General features: G+C 36.5%; 2 protein-coding genes across 6 annotated transcripts in view; one reads left to right on the top strand and one right to left on the bottom strand.

The window, feature by feature from the left end:
* The first annotated feature begins 2,084 nt into the window (after positions 1–2,084).
* LOC132903925 (uncharacterized) lies at positions 2,085–5,403 on the top strand. The gene is made up of 4 exons (XM_060953428.1): positions 2,085–2,189; positions 3,229–3,333; positions 3,991–4,114; positions 5,068–5,403. The coding sequence occupies exons 1-4, from the start codon at positions 2,089–2,091 to the stop codon at positions 5,368–5,370; spliced, it is 633 nt and encodes a 210-aa protein (XP_060809411.1). The 5' UTR covers positions 2,085–2,088; the 3' UTR covers positions 5,371–5,403.
* Positions 5,404–6,619: 1,216 nt separating this feature from the next.
* LOC106129443 (uncharacterized) overlaps positions 6,620–18,954 on the bottom strand; it is a 65,305-nt gene continuing 52,970 nt past the window's right edge. For all 5 annotated transcript variants that reach the window (XM_013328003.2, XM_060954281.1, XM_060954284.1 and 2 more), the window contains 3 exons: positions 9,480–9,603; positions 8,994–9,051; positions 6,620–8,632 (listed from right to left, as the gene is read on the bottom strand). In XM_013328003.2, coding sequence (XP_013183457.1) covers positions 7,085–8,632; positions 8,994–9,051; positions 9,480–9,603 — 1,730 coding nt within the window. In that variant the 3' untranslated portion in view covers positions 6,620–7,084. The remainder of the gene's footprint in view (positions 8,633–8,993; positions 9,052–9,479; positions 9,604–18,954) is intronic.

Raw genomic sequence — 18,954 nt, 5'->3', positions numbered from 1 at the left:
CTGCTTAGTAGAATTATTTTGCAGTGAAAATGGATGACTAACGAATTCGTGGCTTTTCGTCATCAACAAAGCGACCAATGGATTTAATCTCGATCTGATTTGCTATTAATAGCTAATCAGATTATTATGGAATAAACCTAGTTAGGTTCATTCCAATAGCACATAATCTCATCTCAATCAGTCTGGACAATCTATTTATAGCGTAGTTACGTATTTTGATGTTAATATAATAAAAATCGCTTGGACTTAACAGAGTTGTGGTGACATTTCTACGCTTCAAGTCACAAAAACAAAATCACGCGACGCTAACTAGTCAAAAACAGCGATAACTCCAAATCGCGCAAGCAAAGATTTCACGGATTGGAGCTATATAGGTATACAACCTCCGACACAACATCGTTGGAGCCGCGGTTCCCCAGGCATAACACCTAGCCTAACGGAAGATCTTCCCTTTGGTGGAAGTCAAACCCGAACTATCGCTCCCGCTACAAATTAAATCTATATAATATTATAAAGCTAAAGAGTTAGTCTGTTTGAACGCGCTAAAATCAGGAATTATTGGTTCGAATTGAAAAATTATTTTTGTGTTGAATAAACCCGAACTATCGCTCCCGCTACACAGTAGTGAGAGTATCATCTGTTATGTCCAAGGCTTTCTTTAGCTTTTTTCCCCCATCTTACCTCTCTCTCATCTCTGCGTGATACCCGTTACACCCTCCAGGACTCCGGTTCCAGGACCAGTTCCAGGACCCGGGGAGCATAGGCGGCTCTCCTGCGTTTTATCTGCTATGTTACGGACATGAAGGCTTCCGCGGATATGTGAATTCCTCACGCGGTTCTTCCGTGATAGTCCAAACATTCAGCGCAGCATGTTAATTTCCTTGACACGCAGGTTTTTCCGCTCCAGCAATATAACCCACGTTTACCGTTTTTTTTTCAGTATCAAGTCTTTATTTATCACTAGTGATGATGGTATATTTTTGTTCTATTATTTAGATTTTAATGAATTTCGAATGTCTTTAAAAAGGGAGATGTTAGGAGTACCTGTAATTGTCGAACATGCATGAAAAGAGTAATGAGTGTAGAGGAAGCGGGAGAGGTCTGCAAGGATCGTAGCAAGTGGAATTCCATAGTCTCTGCCTACCCCAATGGGAAACAGGCGTGATGGTATGTATGTATGTAATTATGTAACGTTGATTAACCTATATTATTGCAATTGTCACGCTTTGTTTTGTATGCTTCTTATTTATATTAACCGTTTTATAATCAACATGTGTCGAATAACACATGTTAAAGGCAGTATAAAATAGACTGAATTCATCTTATGCATTCACTTATCGACGTGTAAGTAAGTCTTACATTTAATTGTTTGTGTTTTAATTTGTTTCCTACTATTATTTAATATTTTTTGACTTAAATTTTAAAAAGATGAACATAGGTACCTAATTAAAATGTAACTTACCACAAGGGTGAAGTCTGTTCCCAAATTCAAAATCATACATTTATTTATGCCGTGTGGCTCCCGGCACTAATACAAAAAAAAATAGGACCACTCCATCTTTTCCCCGTGGATGTCGTAAAAAGCGACTAAGAGATTACGACGGAAGGCTTACGAACTTGGGATTCTTTTTAAGGCGATGGATTAACAACATGTCACTATTTGAATCTCAATTCCATCATTAAGCCAAACTGCTGAACGTGGCCATTCAGTCTTTTCAAGACTGTTGGCTCTGTCTACCCCGCAAGGGATATAGACGTGACGACGTATGTATGTATTTATTTATTTACAACGTGCTTGTTTAAGTCAGTGCAGTTTTTACCTTGCATACATACATATAATCATTTTTATATCCCTATCGGGGTAGGTATCGGGAAGAAAAAGGTGATAGTTTTGAAAATACTGAAAGGCCAAGTTCAGCTGTATGGCTTAATGCTAACTGATATAATTTTTCTAAATAACTTTTAACAAAACATCAGTAACATAGTAATTTAAACTTTTTTTGCAGTGCTTTAAGTAAAATGTCACGTGTAACTTTGTTGTGTCTCGTCGCCCTTGTGGTTTCTGTAGCTGGTGGATACCAAGGAGGAATGTTGGGGACCCCTATCACGTCAGAAGAGGTTCCAGAAATGAATTTCAGGAAGGCGCTGAGAAGAGTTTCACAAGGATATGAACGATTGCGACAGAATCTGTAAGTAATTAACTAGTGCATGGTACATACAAACATCACTCCTCTTTCCCGGGTGGGCAGAGACTACATCATTCTTCTTGCCACGATCCCTGCATACTTCTTTCGCTTCATTCACATTCGTAACATATGTAAACTCGCCGGTTTTGGGTACCTGACCCGACCTTTTTGTTAGAACGTCTTTCAGTCCAGACCCGAGCATTGAAGTCAAAAGCTGAGAACCGGCACTTTCATAGAATGTCCTATTCTCACTCCATCTCTTACCCGTGGAGATCGTAAAAGGATACTAAAGAGTAATCCTATAAACTTGAGATTCCTCTTGTAGGCGATGCGATGGGCCAGCAACCTGTCATTATTTGAATCTCAATTCCATCATAAAGTCAAGACAGCTGAACTTTCCAAAACTGTTGGTTCTGTCTACCCCGCAAGGGATATAGACGTGACTATATGTATGTATTTGTATACATTCATACAAAACATACATACATATAGTTCTTTGAACCGATAGGCTAGCAACCTCGTCATTATATGAAACTCAATTTTATCAAGCTTGAAGCCGTGATATACAGGGTGACATTTAAAACAACTGCATCCTTTTAAACATAGACTATACCCATGCTTCTGAGCCGTTTGAGCCTATTTTTATTTAAATTAAACGTCATCATTTTCACATTTAAAAAACCCTCAAAAACTACGTCACACGCTTTATTAAAGACCAATACTACAAAAAGAAATTAAAACTAAACATGTAAATAAATGTCTGAAAAATAAATTATTTTTCTCGTAGCAAGATCAAGTAAAGTGAGATCGCTCAGCTGAATCAATTGTGTCGTTGACCTCTGAATCTTACGCGTCGCTTTTCCGCCGGCCGGGGTGATATGACGGATTTAGGATCGTGGATATTGATACTTTTATTTTTTTCGTACTTTCTGAAATATGAACCGATATTTTTCTTTTAACGTTTTTAAATATCCTTTTGATGAGTACACTTTACAGTAAAATTTATGCAGTTGAATTAAAAGTCACTCTGTATATTTTTCAGAGTGCTAGATGAACCATTGTCTGTGGTGGACCCTGCCTTCCATTACGGACTGATCCTCGGAGTGGTAGATGCTGCAGCCACAAGGCTCACAAATTCAACAAATTTGTAAGTTCATATCATAATAAAATGTTAGTATATTTCTTATTTTATTTGTAGCGGGAGCGATAATTTGGCTCGACCGCCACCAAAAGGGAAGATCTTCCGCCAGGCTAGGTGGTATGCCTGCGGAACTGCAGCTCCAACGATGTTGTGTCGGAGGTTGTCTTTATGCTCCAATCCGTGAAATCTTTGTCATCGCGATTTAGACTCTTCGCTGCTATTGGCTGTGCGCGTCATTTTCTTCGCAATGATTGACAGTTGACGTGTGACATTAGTGATGTCGCTTCAAATTATTTAATTTACTATAAGTGATATTCGTGTTAACATATAAAACAAAGTAGAAAGAATCCTGAAGTGGAGCGAAAGAAATCTTTCCGACGAATCAACGACTTTGACATAATATGACATTGACATCTCAGTGCGTTCTATCACTATTTCAATACTATCATTAAGCCAAACAGCCGAATGTGACGTATTAGTCTTTTCAAGACCGTTGGCTCTGTCTACCCCGCAAAAAATATAGACGTGATTATATGTATGTTACATTAGTATTGATAAGTATGGTTTTATCTTGGATCACCTAAACATTGAAAACCATAGGCCCAACTATATTATAGTAGAATAGTCACTGCGGAAATTTTTTAACACATTTTCAATTTTAAGGGAATCTCAAGCTGTTTATCTGGAGACACTGGAGAACGATTTACCATTTGTCTACCAAGCGGTCTCCAAAGCCAATCAGCAACTAGAGGGCCACCTGGATGAAGTGGAAAACGCTTTGAAACCGGTAAGAGTATATATCTTTTATTATTTGCCGGTTAACTGGAAGAGATCCCATCATGGGATAAGTCCGCCATTGCAAGTGATTTGTTTCTTTTTTAACTATGTACTATTTTCTTGTCATTGTGTAAATTTCTATGCAATAATGATATTACAAACAAACAAACAAATATACATGCGTACATATATAATAACGTGTTTTTTCCCATAAGCCATAAGCCTTGAAAAGACTTAAAAGCTATTTTCAGCTGTATGCTCAAGTATAAAATTCAGATTGAAATAGTGACAGGTTCCTAGTTCATCGTCTATAAAAAAATTCCAAAATTTTAAGCCTCTCCCTTAGCCGCCTTTTACGAAATATATGGGAAAGACATGACGTAATTCGAATTATCATTTAAAATTCTATGGAGATCATCCTTACATGACAAAACTGTCAAATGAGCCATAAAACTGTCGTATTCTAATGAATCTGAAGGTTGTCGACTAAAATATAATAGAATCAAAACTTTTTTATTTTATAGATATTTCATTATTTCCTCTGTCTCTATTTCCTCACATTTACTATGTATCAATTTAATGTCAAATTTTCATTTTGACACATATTTTTTTTCTTAATCTATGTATTGATAAATTAATTAAAATTAATTCAAATTAAAACTAAGACTACTTATAAAAAAGAAAGAAAAAAAAGATGACGAGCACATGAAACTATGTAGAGTATTCTTATCCGAACGAATTTTTTTTGCAAAAGCTAGTCTATTGCTCCGCAACGTATTTATTTATTTGAATCTCAATTCTATTTAATTACATCATCTACACTAAGCCAAACAGCTGAACATGGCTTATCAGTCTTCTCAAGACTATTGGCTCCGTCTTCTCCACGGGAAATAGTCGTGATTATTTGTATGTATGTTACCATGTATTTCCATAACGTTAACTAAGCAACTTCTTCCTTGACAGTTGGTCGACCTTATGAACGATGTGTGTGTGAATCTGGACGACAAATCCTGCAATATACTTGTCCAGCATTATCTTGGACAAGAGACCCCAGATCACATAACTGGTCATTTGAGGCTTAGAGCGGTCGAGGTCTTGCGCACGGCGAATGAGCTGGCGCGCCGGTACCTGAAGCTGAATGAGAGGTTCACCTTAGCCAGCACTCGCCTCGCAGGCCTATTTTATACTTTGCACAAAGTGAGGAAACTTAGCAAACTTGCCGATCTCCTCCATACAGCAATAGTTAGGAGCCGTCTTACTGTCTAAAATTATGTAATTGTTAAATTTTGTGTACACCTATACGAGAAAAAATAATAGTATTATAAAGTTTGTTAAGAAAATTAGTTATTAAGTTGTGACTGTTAGTTACTACTATAAAGTTTGCGAGAAAATGGAAATGATAAAAATAATTAATAATAAATCTGTGAGCATCATCTGGAATTTAGTTTTTCACCCATCGCTTCTCTCATCAAGTGAATGCCGAATTAAAATAATTTAATTTTTCTTAAAAAAAAATATTCTTTGTCAATGTACCTATGTATGTATGTGAATATTGCCGTTGTTCGTGGAAAGTAATCGAGTAATGAACAATAGCATCAAGATAGTACCTACTTTGAATTAGTGTTTTCAAAGTAAATAATTACTGTAATGGCCGACTTAGCCCGTAGAGACCATGCGTTTGACGCATAGGTATGCTATCTTTATAATTAAAATAATAGTAGTATAAAAAATACTAGATGGTATTATAAAAACTGAAAATTACTTTAATTATATTGTATGAGTATATTATACAATTGAAGTAATTTTCAGATATTTACATGTACAGGATAAATTTAACATCTTTAATCTTTTGACTAAAAGTCAACGTAAGCTGCAAGGAATTGAAATTCAGATATTGACAGGTTGATAACAAATTGTCTAAACAAAGATCCCTAATTTACAAACCTGCCCTTGCTTGACTTTTACAATATGAGAGAAGCTATTTTTTCTTTGCTACCAGACAAGAAGATAGATATATAATGTGTTTATTTCCTTAGTCGACTTTTAGTACCTATATTAAAAGCAAGAAATGGAGTGCTTTCATTCTGCCGGGAACCACACGGCATTTATATATTCGTCCCTCTACATTATCGTATATTCTTGTGTGTTATGACTGTTCTGAATAATTTATTGTATCGACAGTATTGAAATAGAATTGTCGATCTAAAATCAATATCTGAATTCACGTGGAGAAATTTGTATTATTAGTATACTTTGAAACCGTTGTACCAATATCCATAGAAATTACTACTAATAATCGAAGCTAAAAATTAAGTGAGACGCATCGCAATTCGTCTATTTCTTTAACTGACCCCCAACTTTACCTGAGGAATTCAGCGTCACCTTCAAAAGCGTACAGGTTTTCGCAAATTCTACGGGAACTTTAGTAGTTTAGTAGTAAAAGCTAGTCTTCAAATAATTACGATTTTTTCTGTTTATAAGGAAATAAAACAGCCAAGATATCAGTATCATTAATATTATTGGATATTTAAAATGCATCATTGGGCACTTTGAGGTACCATTACACAATTCTTTATCTAAACATACATTTAGATAGTTTCTATAAGTTTAAATTTTAAATTACAAAAAATTATAACAAGTATTACGCGCTTCCATAAAAAAAAATTAACAAATAAATAGTCAACAATGATAACTCCGCAGCTCAATCAGTTTTTGGAAAGATTTTTACATAGACATTCAATTCATTTGTTCATCGCAGAAATTTTTATACATATGTATCAGAACAATATCAATCTCAAAGTTTATATTAATGGAAAACTACAATGTCAAGAGCAACTGTAACATCGATTCACCAAAGAATTGTTGGAATAAAATCACAAATATACAAAGATAAGCACTTTGGAATCTAATTTCACTATACATAGTATCGCCGGCTAGACGCTACATACATTTAGAAAATCTACATACTTACAAATCCTTACTAAGAATCTAAACTCTTTGAATTTTTTAAAGATCTCGCGGTGAAGGGTATCGCTTTATTTTTTTTATTTTTATTTTCTACAGCGTAAGTATCAGATCCGCTTGAAGGGGTGCTAAAGCCAAAATTTTTGGAGCTGGGAACACTATTCCCAGGGGAAACCCCGCTGTCGGTACTAACAGAAGCAGGGCTTGGACTGTCACTCGGGTTGTTGCACAGCGTCAGATCCTGACCAGGAATAGACACGATCTGCCCGATCGGCTTCTGCCTGACTAGATTTATACTTTGGCACAAATTGTCCTTCACTCCATCGTCACTGTCTTTCTTGTGATATCTTGTTAATGTCCCTGCGGATCCAGCAGAGTTTGGCCTACACATAGGCATAAATTGGGATTGAGGATAATACTGCATCTCCGGCGGTACCTGTCCAGCTACCCACGGGCCCATCGTAGATACGACCGGGGTCATATGCGACCATATCGGCATCTGTACCATATGCGATCCATCAGGCATATTACATCCAGGAGCTACGGGCATGGGTCTCACGACTCCTACGGGGGTCGGGGCGCTGTGTGGTCTTATTGCCTGATGAGGATATTGGGAAACATATTCTTCTCCTTCATACATTCTATTTGGAGGTTGACCATATTCCACGTTAGGGTAGACCGTGTGTGGACCTCTTGCCATGTAAGTATACATTTGCTGCTGAGCTTGTTTCATAGCAACGTAGTGCTGTAAACGTATTACTGTTTGCTGTCTTTGTTGAGCCAAATCTGGATGCGAGACACTGGTTGTCGCATTCCCGTGAATATAGTATATATGAGACTGTGAATTTGCTTGTGTTACCGGCGTTTGTCCTTGATTTTGATTTTGTATATTACTAAATTTGTTATCTACACTAGTTTGAGGATCTTGGTATTCCTCTGGAGGCGCTATATATTTGGGAGTGGTTGGCGGGGTGACCTGCTGTGTTACGGGATAGTTGACTATTTGTGCGACATAAGGTTGTTGTGATTTAGCCGAATGGGCAGGACTGTGACTTTGGAATGTTGGATTGAATGTTATTTGAGAAACTTCTTGACTAAATCCAGAATCATCTTTCTGGTTGGATCTCTGTTGTTCGTTGGCTTCGTTTTTCTTTGGTTTTTGATTGTATGGAGCTACTTTGGGATTATTCTTCCAATTAGCACCGGCACTTTGTGGTCTTTTTACTGGTGACTTGGACGGATCCTGCCAGTTGTCCCCATTGATTTGACCCCGTGGGTCGTGATGGTGTGACTGCGCGCTCTGGGCTCTTCTTGGGGGCGGTGACATACCGTCAGGGACGTATTGTTGTCTGTAGCATCGTCGTGCAGCCCCAGGACTATTTTGTCTTTCTGGAGGTAGGGGCACGGGCCTGGGGACGCGTCTCCTCGCAGGTGTGGGAGGACTTGGTTGCGAATGGAAAGACTGCGACGACTGCGAAGTAGACCGCCATTGGTCTATAAGCATTCGCCTTCGCTCGTGCTCTAGTCGTAGTTCTGACTCGCTAGATGAATCGTAGTCTTTACCCTGAAAAAGAAATACTATTTTACTTTTCAAGCTGACTATTTATGAAGCTTATTGGAGGTTTTTATAGTTTTGTATTATAATTTCTCCAAGAATAGCTATGACAGGTACAAATGATAATTTAATGGCAATAACTTAATGATATTTGAATGACTGCAGACCGATGTATTCTTTATCGGAGCATTTTAACTATTTTTAGGACGATAATTGTCTTTACGTTGTATGACTGGATATATGAAAAATGATAATATCAGAACAGATTATTAAACAATGTAGATAATAATCAGTCAGGTTATATGGGTGTAGTTAGTTCGTTTAATAGGATTAAAACACGATCAAATTTTTTTTACGGTTTTCTACAAACCTTTTCAATCTTTTCATCGAGCATTTTGAAAAAGTCCTGTTGGCTGGCTGACACCTCACTGTGAACAATTAATAGTTATTAATTTTTCTGCTTGTATAATTTAAAGTCTAATGATTAGAGAATTATAAAAATGTTTCTACATCACATGTGGAACCTGAACTAGATAGAGGCAAACTAGCCTGACAATGAATACCTTGACTAGAACTGTCACATCTAGATCAAATTGTACCTAAGGTCATGGAACATAGTAATATATCCAGCAATTGCCGGTTTGCTTTAAAGAAGATGATGGAATTGTAACCATTATAACCAAGAATATTCATCAAAAAAAAAATTAGAACCGTTTTCTTCGGTCAGCGAAGAAAAAGCGATGTAATAGTAATTTTATTTATCGTTTTTTTTTTAAATTGTGACTTTGAATGTCTATTATTATTTACCCTATCTACTCAATAAAGATCAGATAAAGATGAACTAAAACACATTTACATGGTGGATTGGTGTGTAGCGAGCGGCAATATGTGCTTGCTCTGTTCATCATCTTCCGTCTCGTCAGCAGGCGCCGCTCCCCCCGCCGTGCCTTCTTCCTCGTCAGCTTCCTTGTCCACCGCGCCTGGTGAAGAAATGAAGAATATTTTAATTGTATATTTGCATGTTAAACTAGGCTTGTAATCATGGGCTACTTTTGGCGATAGGTTTATAACTCCTCAATGTTTGAGTAAGGTCTGTCTTTCTTTAATTTAAAGGTTTCTTGATTTCAAATGGAACTGGAACGGGCTTATTAACTTAGGATTCTTCTTATGGATATTCGGTAACAAAGCTGGTTCTAACTGATCCAGATTACATCATTAAACAATCTATTGGCACGTTGCCTTTCAGTCTTTTCAAGAGTGTTGGCTCTTTCTGCTTGTAAAAGATTACCGCGTAAATATATGAAATTTCTTCTTTTGTGAACCGTGTTCCCAATTGCATCGTTCGATTGCGCCAAAAGGCTACTTTGCCGACGACTCCCATTTGACCTTTGAAACTTTGCAGGAGAATCAATGCTAAACTAAGTCATGATTAAACCTAAACTAATTCCTAGTTTACTAAATATGCAGGTCTAATTCCGATGACAGTTCCCATGTTGATCTGGTAGTAAAAAATCATGGCCAAAAAACTTGGGATTCTTATTTAAGGCCATTGCCTGCATTGCCAAAGACTGGGATGATTTATCATATATATATAAATCATCTAGCAAAGCAATCTGTAACAATTTGAATCTTAATCCTATCATTAAGCCATACAGCTGAAGCTACACTGCAGCATGTTCAGCAGACGTCAAATAAAAGTCTTAAATCTCGACCGTATCTATATGTTCATATGTATGCACGGTTTGAATTAGTTCTTTTATGTACTTGCTTTCAAAAAAGTGATAATACTAACTAGATTCTACTTCGTTGTTGGTGATGAGTAAAATAAAAGTAATTGGTAAACTAGGTAAGACTCCGCATCAATAGCTCTCGTGGATAGAACTAACACCGTTCTCGATCCCGTTGATTGATTCATTTCCCGAGGGAAGCTTCATTCCAATTTTATCATTTCAAGCGATAACACTTTTAGTTGGGCAAAGAGATGTTCTATATAAGTATTTAAAGGCGAAGTTTTAGTCATAGACTGGATATTAAAATATTTACAAATTCATTCGACTTAACGATTCAAAAGCTGTAAATTGCTTGTACAATATGAGTGACAGTACGCGGTGTTTTCAGTGAAAAATACTCGGCACTTTCAAAGGGAAGCGAGGGTAACAGAGCAGGAAGCGGGCGTTTGAAATTAATGAAGCCATGAGAAGCTCGGAATTAAAATTCACGTTTTTTTTACGTAAGTAGGTAGGGTGGGGAAACAGTTTGTTTAGCGCTGTGTTCTTTTCTTAAAAAGCTGCCCCCATAAGCGTCGTTGTAATCCCGCGAATAACTATCGCTATTTCTCTTTTTATACATACATTCATACATACATATAATCACGTCTATATCCCTTGCGGGGTAGACAGAGCCAACAGTCTTAAAAAGACTGATAGGCCTCGGTCAGCTGTTTGGCTTAATGATATAGAATTGAGACCTGAGAGAGAAATAAGTACGACAGAGACCATTCAGAAAATGTTCATAATTCATAATTCGACCTGATCGAGGATAGACGCCGGAATCTGCGCTTCAGAGGCAGGAATCACATACATACATAAAATCACGCCTCTTTCCTACCAGAGACTACCTCTTTCCACTTGCCACGATCTCTGCATTCTTCCTTCGCTTCATCCACATTCATAACTCTCTTCATGCAAGCTCGGCGGTTTCGGGTACTTTTGCAGCAATCACCACTCCACCAAAATGGTGGCTATCAACAGTCTGGCACAATGGCCCACCCACGTCCATCAGCACAGATGGACGCCATCAATCGGGCGAGTTAGACACACAAACACAGTTTATAGCCGCGCATCCGACGGTATTGAGTTGCTTTCCGGATAGAGATGGCATTAGATTATAACGATCTTCCCGAAGAATTCGAATTATACAAACATACATATTCCTTGTGTGGTAGACATAGTCTTGCAAAGACTGGAAAGCCACGTTCAGCTCAATGGCTTTATAATAGAATTGAGATTCAAATAGTGACAGGTTGCTAGCCCGTCGCCTAAAAAAAGAATCCTAAGTTTATAAGCTTATCTATCGTATAATTATTATCGTAGTAGTTATAATTAGATTTAAGTGATGTGACGTCAATAAGTAATACCTTGTGTCCAATTTTGAAAATAAATCTATTCTATCTCTTAGTCGCCTTAAACGACATCTTTAGAAAAGAGATGGAGTGGTCGCATTATTTTTTCTATTGGTGCCGGGTATCACACGCCATGGATAATAAAGTAAGAAATAAATGAGGGGCGCTGTATTTTTCAAAAAAGGAAGAGGCTTCATAATTCAATAACATACTTTTTATACCGATTAAACACTTTTCTAATGAAATCAGCTCTTGTCATAAAGTTCTGTGCACCATTACCGCATTGTTTTGTAGCATGCAGCACTTTGTTACTTGTGAATTATCGCTCGCTCGGAAGCTAATAGTCTACATTAATTTTTAACGAGTCGTCAGTGTATTATTGCAATTTACACATGTTTAAATAATGAAATGCTCATGCGTCGTCATAAGTTATGTAATAATTTCTTCCTCCTTTAGTCCCGGTTGCATCATCACCACTCTGAAGAGGAGCCTAGAGTATGCCTTTGACCGGTGATTCTGGATTGGGTGAGTCAGGATTTTACACGAAGCGATTTCCGTCTCACCTCCGCAAATTGTGCAGGGGAACCTTACCCATATTGGATCGATCATGGTTACTCATCCAGTTGCCTGAATGTGCAGATTTCCACACGCAATGTAATCAAACTATACCTACATATATAAAAAAAGGAGATTGACTGACTGACATATAAACACAGAGTCAAAACCGCAGGGTCTTTTCGAGACTATTGGCTCTGTCTACCTCGTAAATATATTACTCGAATAGGACCAAATATTCCTATTATCGAAATCGTGAAATAGGTAGTCATATTCTGTTTTTAGACAGAGCTTCAATCAAATAAATACTAGGCCGGTCACAAAGTAAATCTGTGCGAGGTTTCCACAAGTAATTACTAGCAAATATTGACGTGCCACTGTCTCTGGTTACAGAAAGGTTTGTTTGTTTATGAAATGGATGATATCTACCTCTATACATACATATTATCATGTCTATATCCTTTATATCTCTATACTAACTCGTAGGTGCAGGTTTGCTTTTTAGATTTTGTTAAAATTTTGTTTCTGCGTGTTTAAAAAAAAATTAATCGGTTGACTATGTTATTAGTACCTTCATTATTATTCATTTCGTTCACCTTGAGAAGTCTATGGATTTGTCTGTACTTTCTTTCTAGGCATTCAACGCGTATGTAAGGAGATAAAATAATAGTACGTTACGTGCACGTTTAATACCTGTATTTTAATTAAATAATGTCGTAGAAGACGATTAACCTTTTTTAGCCGGACACCTTAACCGTTCGACCACCGACGCTCTGATCCAACCCGTATTGGTCAAAGCTGAACCAGGTGAATTATACCTTACATTCCCTTAGTCGCCTAGTATTGTCTCTATAATTCAATAATTAAAGGTCGGTATTGGCAATAATCGAGTTATACGTCATCTGTAATGGTATTAATTAATTCTGTCTCCCAATCAATCAGGGTGATTAACCATAGACTATCTCGGCTTGCAGATATTGTGAGCACTTAATAGAGCAGGATTAATCGAGGGAAACCTCTTCTTGTTATCATTTTATATAGATATTTTTGGTGCCGTGTGGTTCCCGGCACTAATAAAAAAAAAGAATAGGACCACTCTTTCACTTTCCCATGGATATCGTAAAAGGCGACTAAGCGGCAATTCTTCTTTAAGGCGATGGCCTAGCAACCTGTCGCTATTTGAATCTCATTTCTATCATTAAGCCAAACAGCCGAACGTGGCCTATTGGTCTTTTCATTACAGCGGTTTCTATGAAAATGTGCAACAAGTTTAATCTTCTTAGGAAACCCAAACACTATCATATTTGATCAAAGGTCGAAATTTAAGTTTGAACAAGGTCGTCGACCTTTAAATATAAATAGAATATACTATTCATTCATTCATCATTAATCATTCGACGTTTTTCGTTCACGCGAACATCTTTTGTTATAATTACAGCCGAAATAAAGCGATGGCCAACGATATATAATTATCGAAAGAAACTAGATAAAAAGGGAAAGGCTTATAAATTTGCATTCCTCTGTCAGGCGATGGGCTAGCGACTGTGTATAGACTAAAGGATAAAGATATGTAAGAACATGTATATTGGCTACAAACTCGTACTCATCAAAGTGGTACATTTTAGCTATAATCTGACGACGATTTGTCGATGTAACTTTTATCGATGTAAACTAGATCCGTTTTTAAATATCATCATCATACCTCGTCTAGTCAATAATTAAGGTCGTGGTACAGATTCAGAATCAGACAAAAACAAATTGTTTGTCAGACGTCCCGAAAATTACAGCATCTTAGTCTTAAGAAGATGGTCGTATCTCGTGATTGTTAGAAACAATGCCTGTTCCGACCTTTTGTTCTTGATTTAATGGTGAAAGATTTTGTTAACTTGTATAGATGGAGAGAAATAAGAAAATAATTATCCCAACAGCTTAATATTGCATGCGAAAGTAAAATTTATTTGTTTATGCATTCACCCGTTATTTACTGAACATATCAAATTAAAATGGCCAGATTGATAACTGATTCTTTAACTGTAGGAAACCTGCACATTCAGGGCAACTGAATATATTATTTTGATATAATATGGGAAGAGAGTTATGAATGTGGATGAAGCAAAGGAAGTATGCAGGGATCGTGGCAAGTCGAAAGAGGTAGTCTCTGCCTACCCCTCCGGGAAAGAGGCGTGATTTTATGTATGTATGTATGTATATAATATGGGTTAAGATTCCTTAAGAGCTAAGTTGCTTTAATAATGTTGCGTGGATCAGACGGGAGCCGCTTCATGTAAAACCCTGATCTTTACAATCAAAGTGAAGCGATCATCGGATTCTCGGACCTCGGGTTCTAGTCTAAAGACGTCAGGTCGCAATCTACCGTCAGGAAGATGTGAGGAGGTGAAAACTAAAAAGGGTTGGGAGCGATGATTCGGCTCGACCGCCATCCAAGGGAAGATCTTCCGCCAGACTAGGCGTTATGCCTGGGCCGTGGCTCCAACGATGTTGAGTCGGTGTTTGTATTTATGCTCCAATCCATGAAATCTTTGTAATCGCGATTTAGATTCTTCGTTGCTATTGGCTGAGCGCGTCCATTTCTTCGCGATGATTGACTATTGGCCTTATTTATTAGACCTTATTTGGTATATACCGTTATAGATAGTATTTACCGTTACAGTGAAAATCGAGCGAAAACTTTTCTAATGTAACGTTATTTCAGTAAAACAAGAAAATAAATAAACCAGTGACTAAAGTAACACTACAAAGTTAACGCAAGTCCGACCCTGTCTAACCCTCTTACCGAACTTTGGGGTACGGATATTTATGCACCCTTAATGTTTATGTAAACAAAGAAATATTTTACCAATAAGTTGGGAGTCAAGTTTATGTAAAGGTAATTCAAATGTTAGTGACAAAAAAAAGCTTCAATAAAAAAGGCTACTGCTTTCGCGTAGATTTTAAAGAAAGATCAATATACAGCAATAACATAACTCCTTAGTCTAATATAAAAACCCCAAACATTTTTACCCTACCCTTGGTTGACTTTTACTATCTGTTCCATATGTTATGTACTATTTTGCTACGATTAGTATCGAAACATCGAATAGAAAAGATTTATTTCCAAAATTGAATACAAGGTATCACTTATTGACGTCACATCAATAATAATCAAATTATATCTACTACTGCTTCCAAAGCGAGCGCATGTGTAGAAGAAGCAGCAGAACAAACTACAATGCAGCATCGTTCACAATTCTGTAAAATGATAAAATATGTATGCAGTTTTATTAAATGATGCAGTCCTTAGCAATAGAAATTAAATATACTTTTTTTTATTATAGTATTATATATAATAAATAATAGGTCCTGACTTAGTATTGTGCTTGACATCAAGAGAATTCTAAATTCATTAAAATAGATGTATTTTAATACGACTACATATATTCTTCTATATCTCAGATTTCATTTCATAAATCAACTACATTTTTTATATGCTGGAATACACTGGCTTTGTGTTATTAAAAATTTCGTGGAAATATAAAACCATACAGGTGGATTTCTGGACGTGGAGCGTTGTGGAGTTTTCCAATAATTAAATTTATAACGTCACATCGGACGTGAATTAATTAATTAGCTTTGATATTTAAAATAATCATCCTTGACTGACGACGCTTAAGACTTAAACAATTTGTTTGCTTTTTGCACAATTTTGACTGCAATTATTATTTGCCGTGTGGTTCCTGGCATTTTAGAATAGGACCACTTTCCGAGGAATATCGTATAAGGCGACTAAGGGATAGGCTAATAAACTTAGGATTCTTACATACATACATATGGTCACGTCTATATCCGTTGTGGGGTAGACAGAGCCGACAGTCTTGGGATTCTTTTTTTAGGCGATGGGCTAGCAACCTGTCTCTATTTGAATCTCAATTCTACCATTAAGCCAAATAGCTGAGCGTGACCTTTCAGTCTTTTCAAGACCCTGGGCTTCTATGTATATGACTCCCGGGCTGTAAAAAAGGCGCTATTCTGGGTCTTCAGCTGCCTACATACCAAATTTCATCGTAATCGGTTCATTAGTTTTTGCGTGAAAGATTTATAAACATCCATACTGACATCCTGACATACTCACAAACTTTCGCATTTATATTCTCGTATTAGTAGGATACTATGAGTCAAATATAGGGTAAGCAATCGTAGCACGCACCGTAGCAGTGCTACGACATTTTGTTTATATACTTAAAATTGTATGAACGAGCTTGCAATGCAAAATTTTTATAAAACGTAATTTCCTTTATATTTCTTAGTATCGTCATTCCGGGTCTGACTACGGCGGACGATGAAAATGCGAATTTCGCAGAAATATCCAGTTTTTTGTCGTATCCTCTATATCGTAAAACTAAACTTTTAGTAACTTTACAAAACCACTTTACACTTTATTGCATTTCCACTCTGCAAACTTCCGCAAGAAATTGCATGGAGTGATAAAACCACTCTAAGTCTACCGGTGTAGCCTTCTCACTTTCGTTGGATTTAAGAGTGACGTCATGAGAGCAGATGCGCCAGCCATTCTATTCTCGCTCAGACTGTAAAGTCAATCAAGGGAAAAGCTTCTTCTTTACACATAGTCTTTGGTAGCGGTAGTAGATAGAATTAGATTTAAGTGATGTGACGTCAATAAGTGACACCTTGTATCCAATATTGAAAATAAATCTATTCTATTCTAAAGATATTCTGAGAACCATAATTTTGTATATCTATATGTTTTTTTACCAATAATTACATGGTATTGAATTTATCCCCACCTGAATTTGAATTAATTTCCATTACAAATAAAAAAATACAAAAGCCAGGAACTCCTTAAAGCTTAACAAACCATCTGCGTAACACGTGTCAGGTGTTAATTCAAAAGTCCTTTATAAAGTCACGCTCATTATGTTTGATATTCATTGTATATTATGCAAAATAATATATGTACAATACAACAGTCGTATGTCGTTAAGATCATCTTTGTAAAATTTATGAGGATTGATGTTTTGTTCGACTTTTCTAATAAAGACAGGGATGTTTCCTGGATTTCATTTTTATTTTACTCGGCCAAGTTGCGGAGAAAAATCAGCTCTCTAGGCATGGCATTCGCGACTCCGTTTTTATCAAATTCAAAATTTATATTCATTATTTATTTATTTTTTTTTATTTTTATTTATTTAAATACACATAACAAATTGTAGTAAAAATATACATAGTAGCAAAATTATAAAGTTACGATCTACACTACAAATTCAAAAACAGTGTACATACGAAGACCATATAAGAAAAATGCAAACAGTTAAGAGATACAATATATGATAACGATATAGATAAATATTCTGTGTAAAAGTATCTGATTTGACCTGTTGTAAAATATCCTATTGAGTCTAAGGAATCATACAACTGTGTTAATTAAGACAAACTGTAGACTACAGACCATAGCAATCTATGCTATAGACTACATAGACAATTCACGCTTGACGGCTCTGCGATACTGGAACAAATTTAAACGAAATATGTCAAAGTCACTGTCACTGCGACCGGCGAGAATGTCATCGTATTGGCGACACATGTTCACTAGAGGGTTGTAATATGACGTATTATTTACATAAACATTAAGATGGAAAGAATTAAAGTTTCGGTTACGTGATCTAAAACGTGTGTTAAAATTTAAAAGTGATAAGAGTTGTGGAGAGTCAATTTTGGAGTGCACTATCTTGTGCAGAATAATCAAGGAACTCATTTTACGACGAGATTCTAAGGAAGCGACATTAAAGTGAAACAACCTGTCTTTATACGATCTCAGCCTGCGGCTCAAACCACACCGAAAAGAAACTATCGCTAAAAGTCTTTTTTGAACTCTTTCTATTCGCTGACAATGAACGTCATAAAAAGGCGACCAGACAACTGAGTTATATTCCAAAATAGATCTTATCATTGTAAAATATAAATAAATAAGACTACGATGTTTTTTAAAGCCACGGGTCAATCTAGAAATAAAACCAACTAACTTATTTGCTCTATCAATCATGTGATCATATTGAGCATGAAAGGTCAGCTTGGTGTCAAAATATATACCTAGGTCCTTAGCGACAGTTTTACGATTCAGAACATGACCGTTAAGACTGTAATTATAGTCAATCGTGTGAAATTTCCATGTAAATGTAATAACAAAACATTTCCCAACATTAAGGTACATTAAATTTTGCTCACACCAATTACTAAGTACATTCAAATCATTTTGAAGTCTAATTGCATCATCATTCGATTGTATGGTGGTAAAAATCTTAAGATCATCAGCATATAATAGGCAAGGGCTTGAAATTCGTTCTACAAGGTCATTTATGAAAATAATAAATAACAAAGGGCCCAAGTGAGACCCTCGGGGAACTCCAGATTTTACAATAACAGTTCCAGATAAATGACCCTTAATAGCAACGAGTTGACTCCTCATAGAGAGATAGGATTTAAGCCACTGTAGCAAATTGCCATGAATTCCATACGCTACTAATTTTGAAAAGAGGACAGAGTGACACACCTTGTCAAAAGCCTTTGCGAAGTCTGTATATACAGAATCAACTTGAAGACGCTCAGCAAAGGCATGACACAAGTAATTTTTATATTCCAA

The sequence above is a fragment of the Amyelois transitella genome, chromosome 4 (assembly GCF_032362555.1).
Source record: "Amyelois transitella isolate CPQ chromosome 4, ilAmyTran1.1, whole genome shotgun sequence".
NCBI lineage: Eukaryota > Metazoa > Arthropoda > Insecta > Lepidoptera > Pyralidae > Amyelois > Amyelois transitella.
The sequence above is the reverse complement of the archived record's forward strand: the minus strand, read 5'-3'. Positions and strand labels throughout refer to the sequence as shown.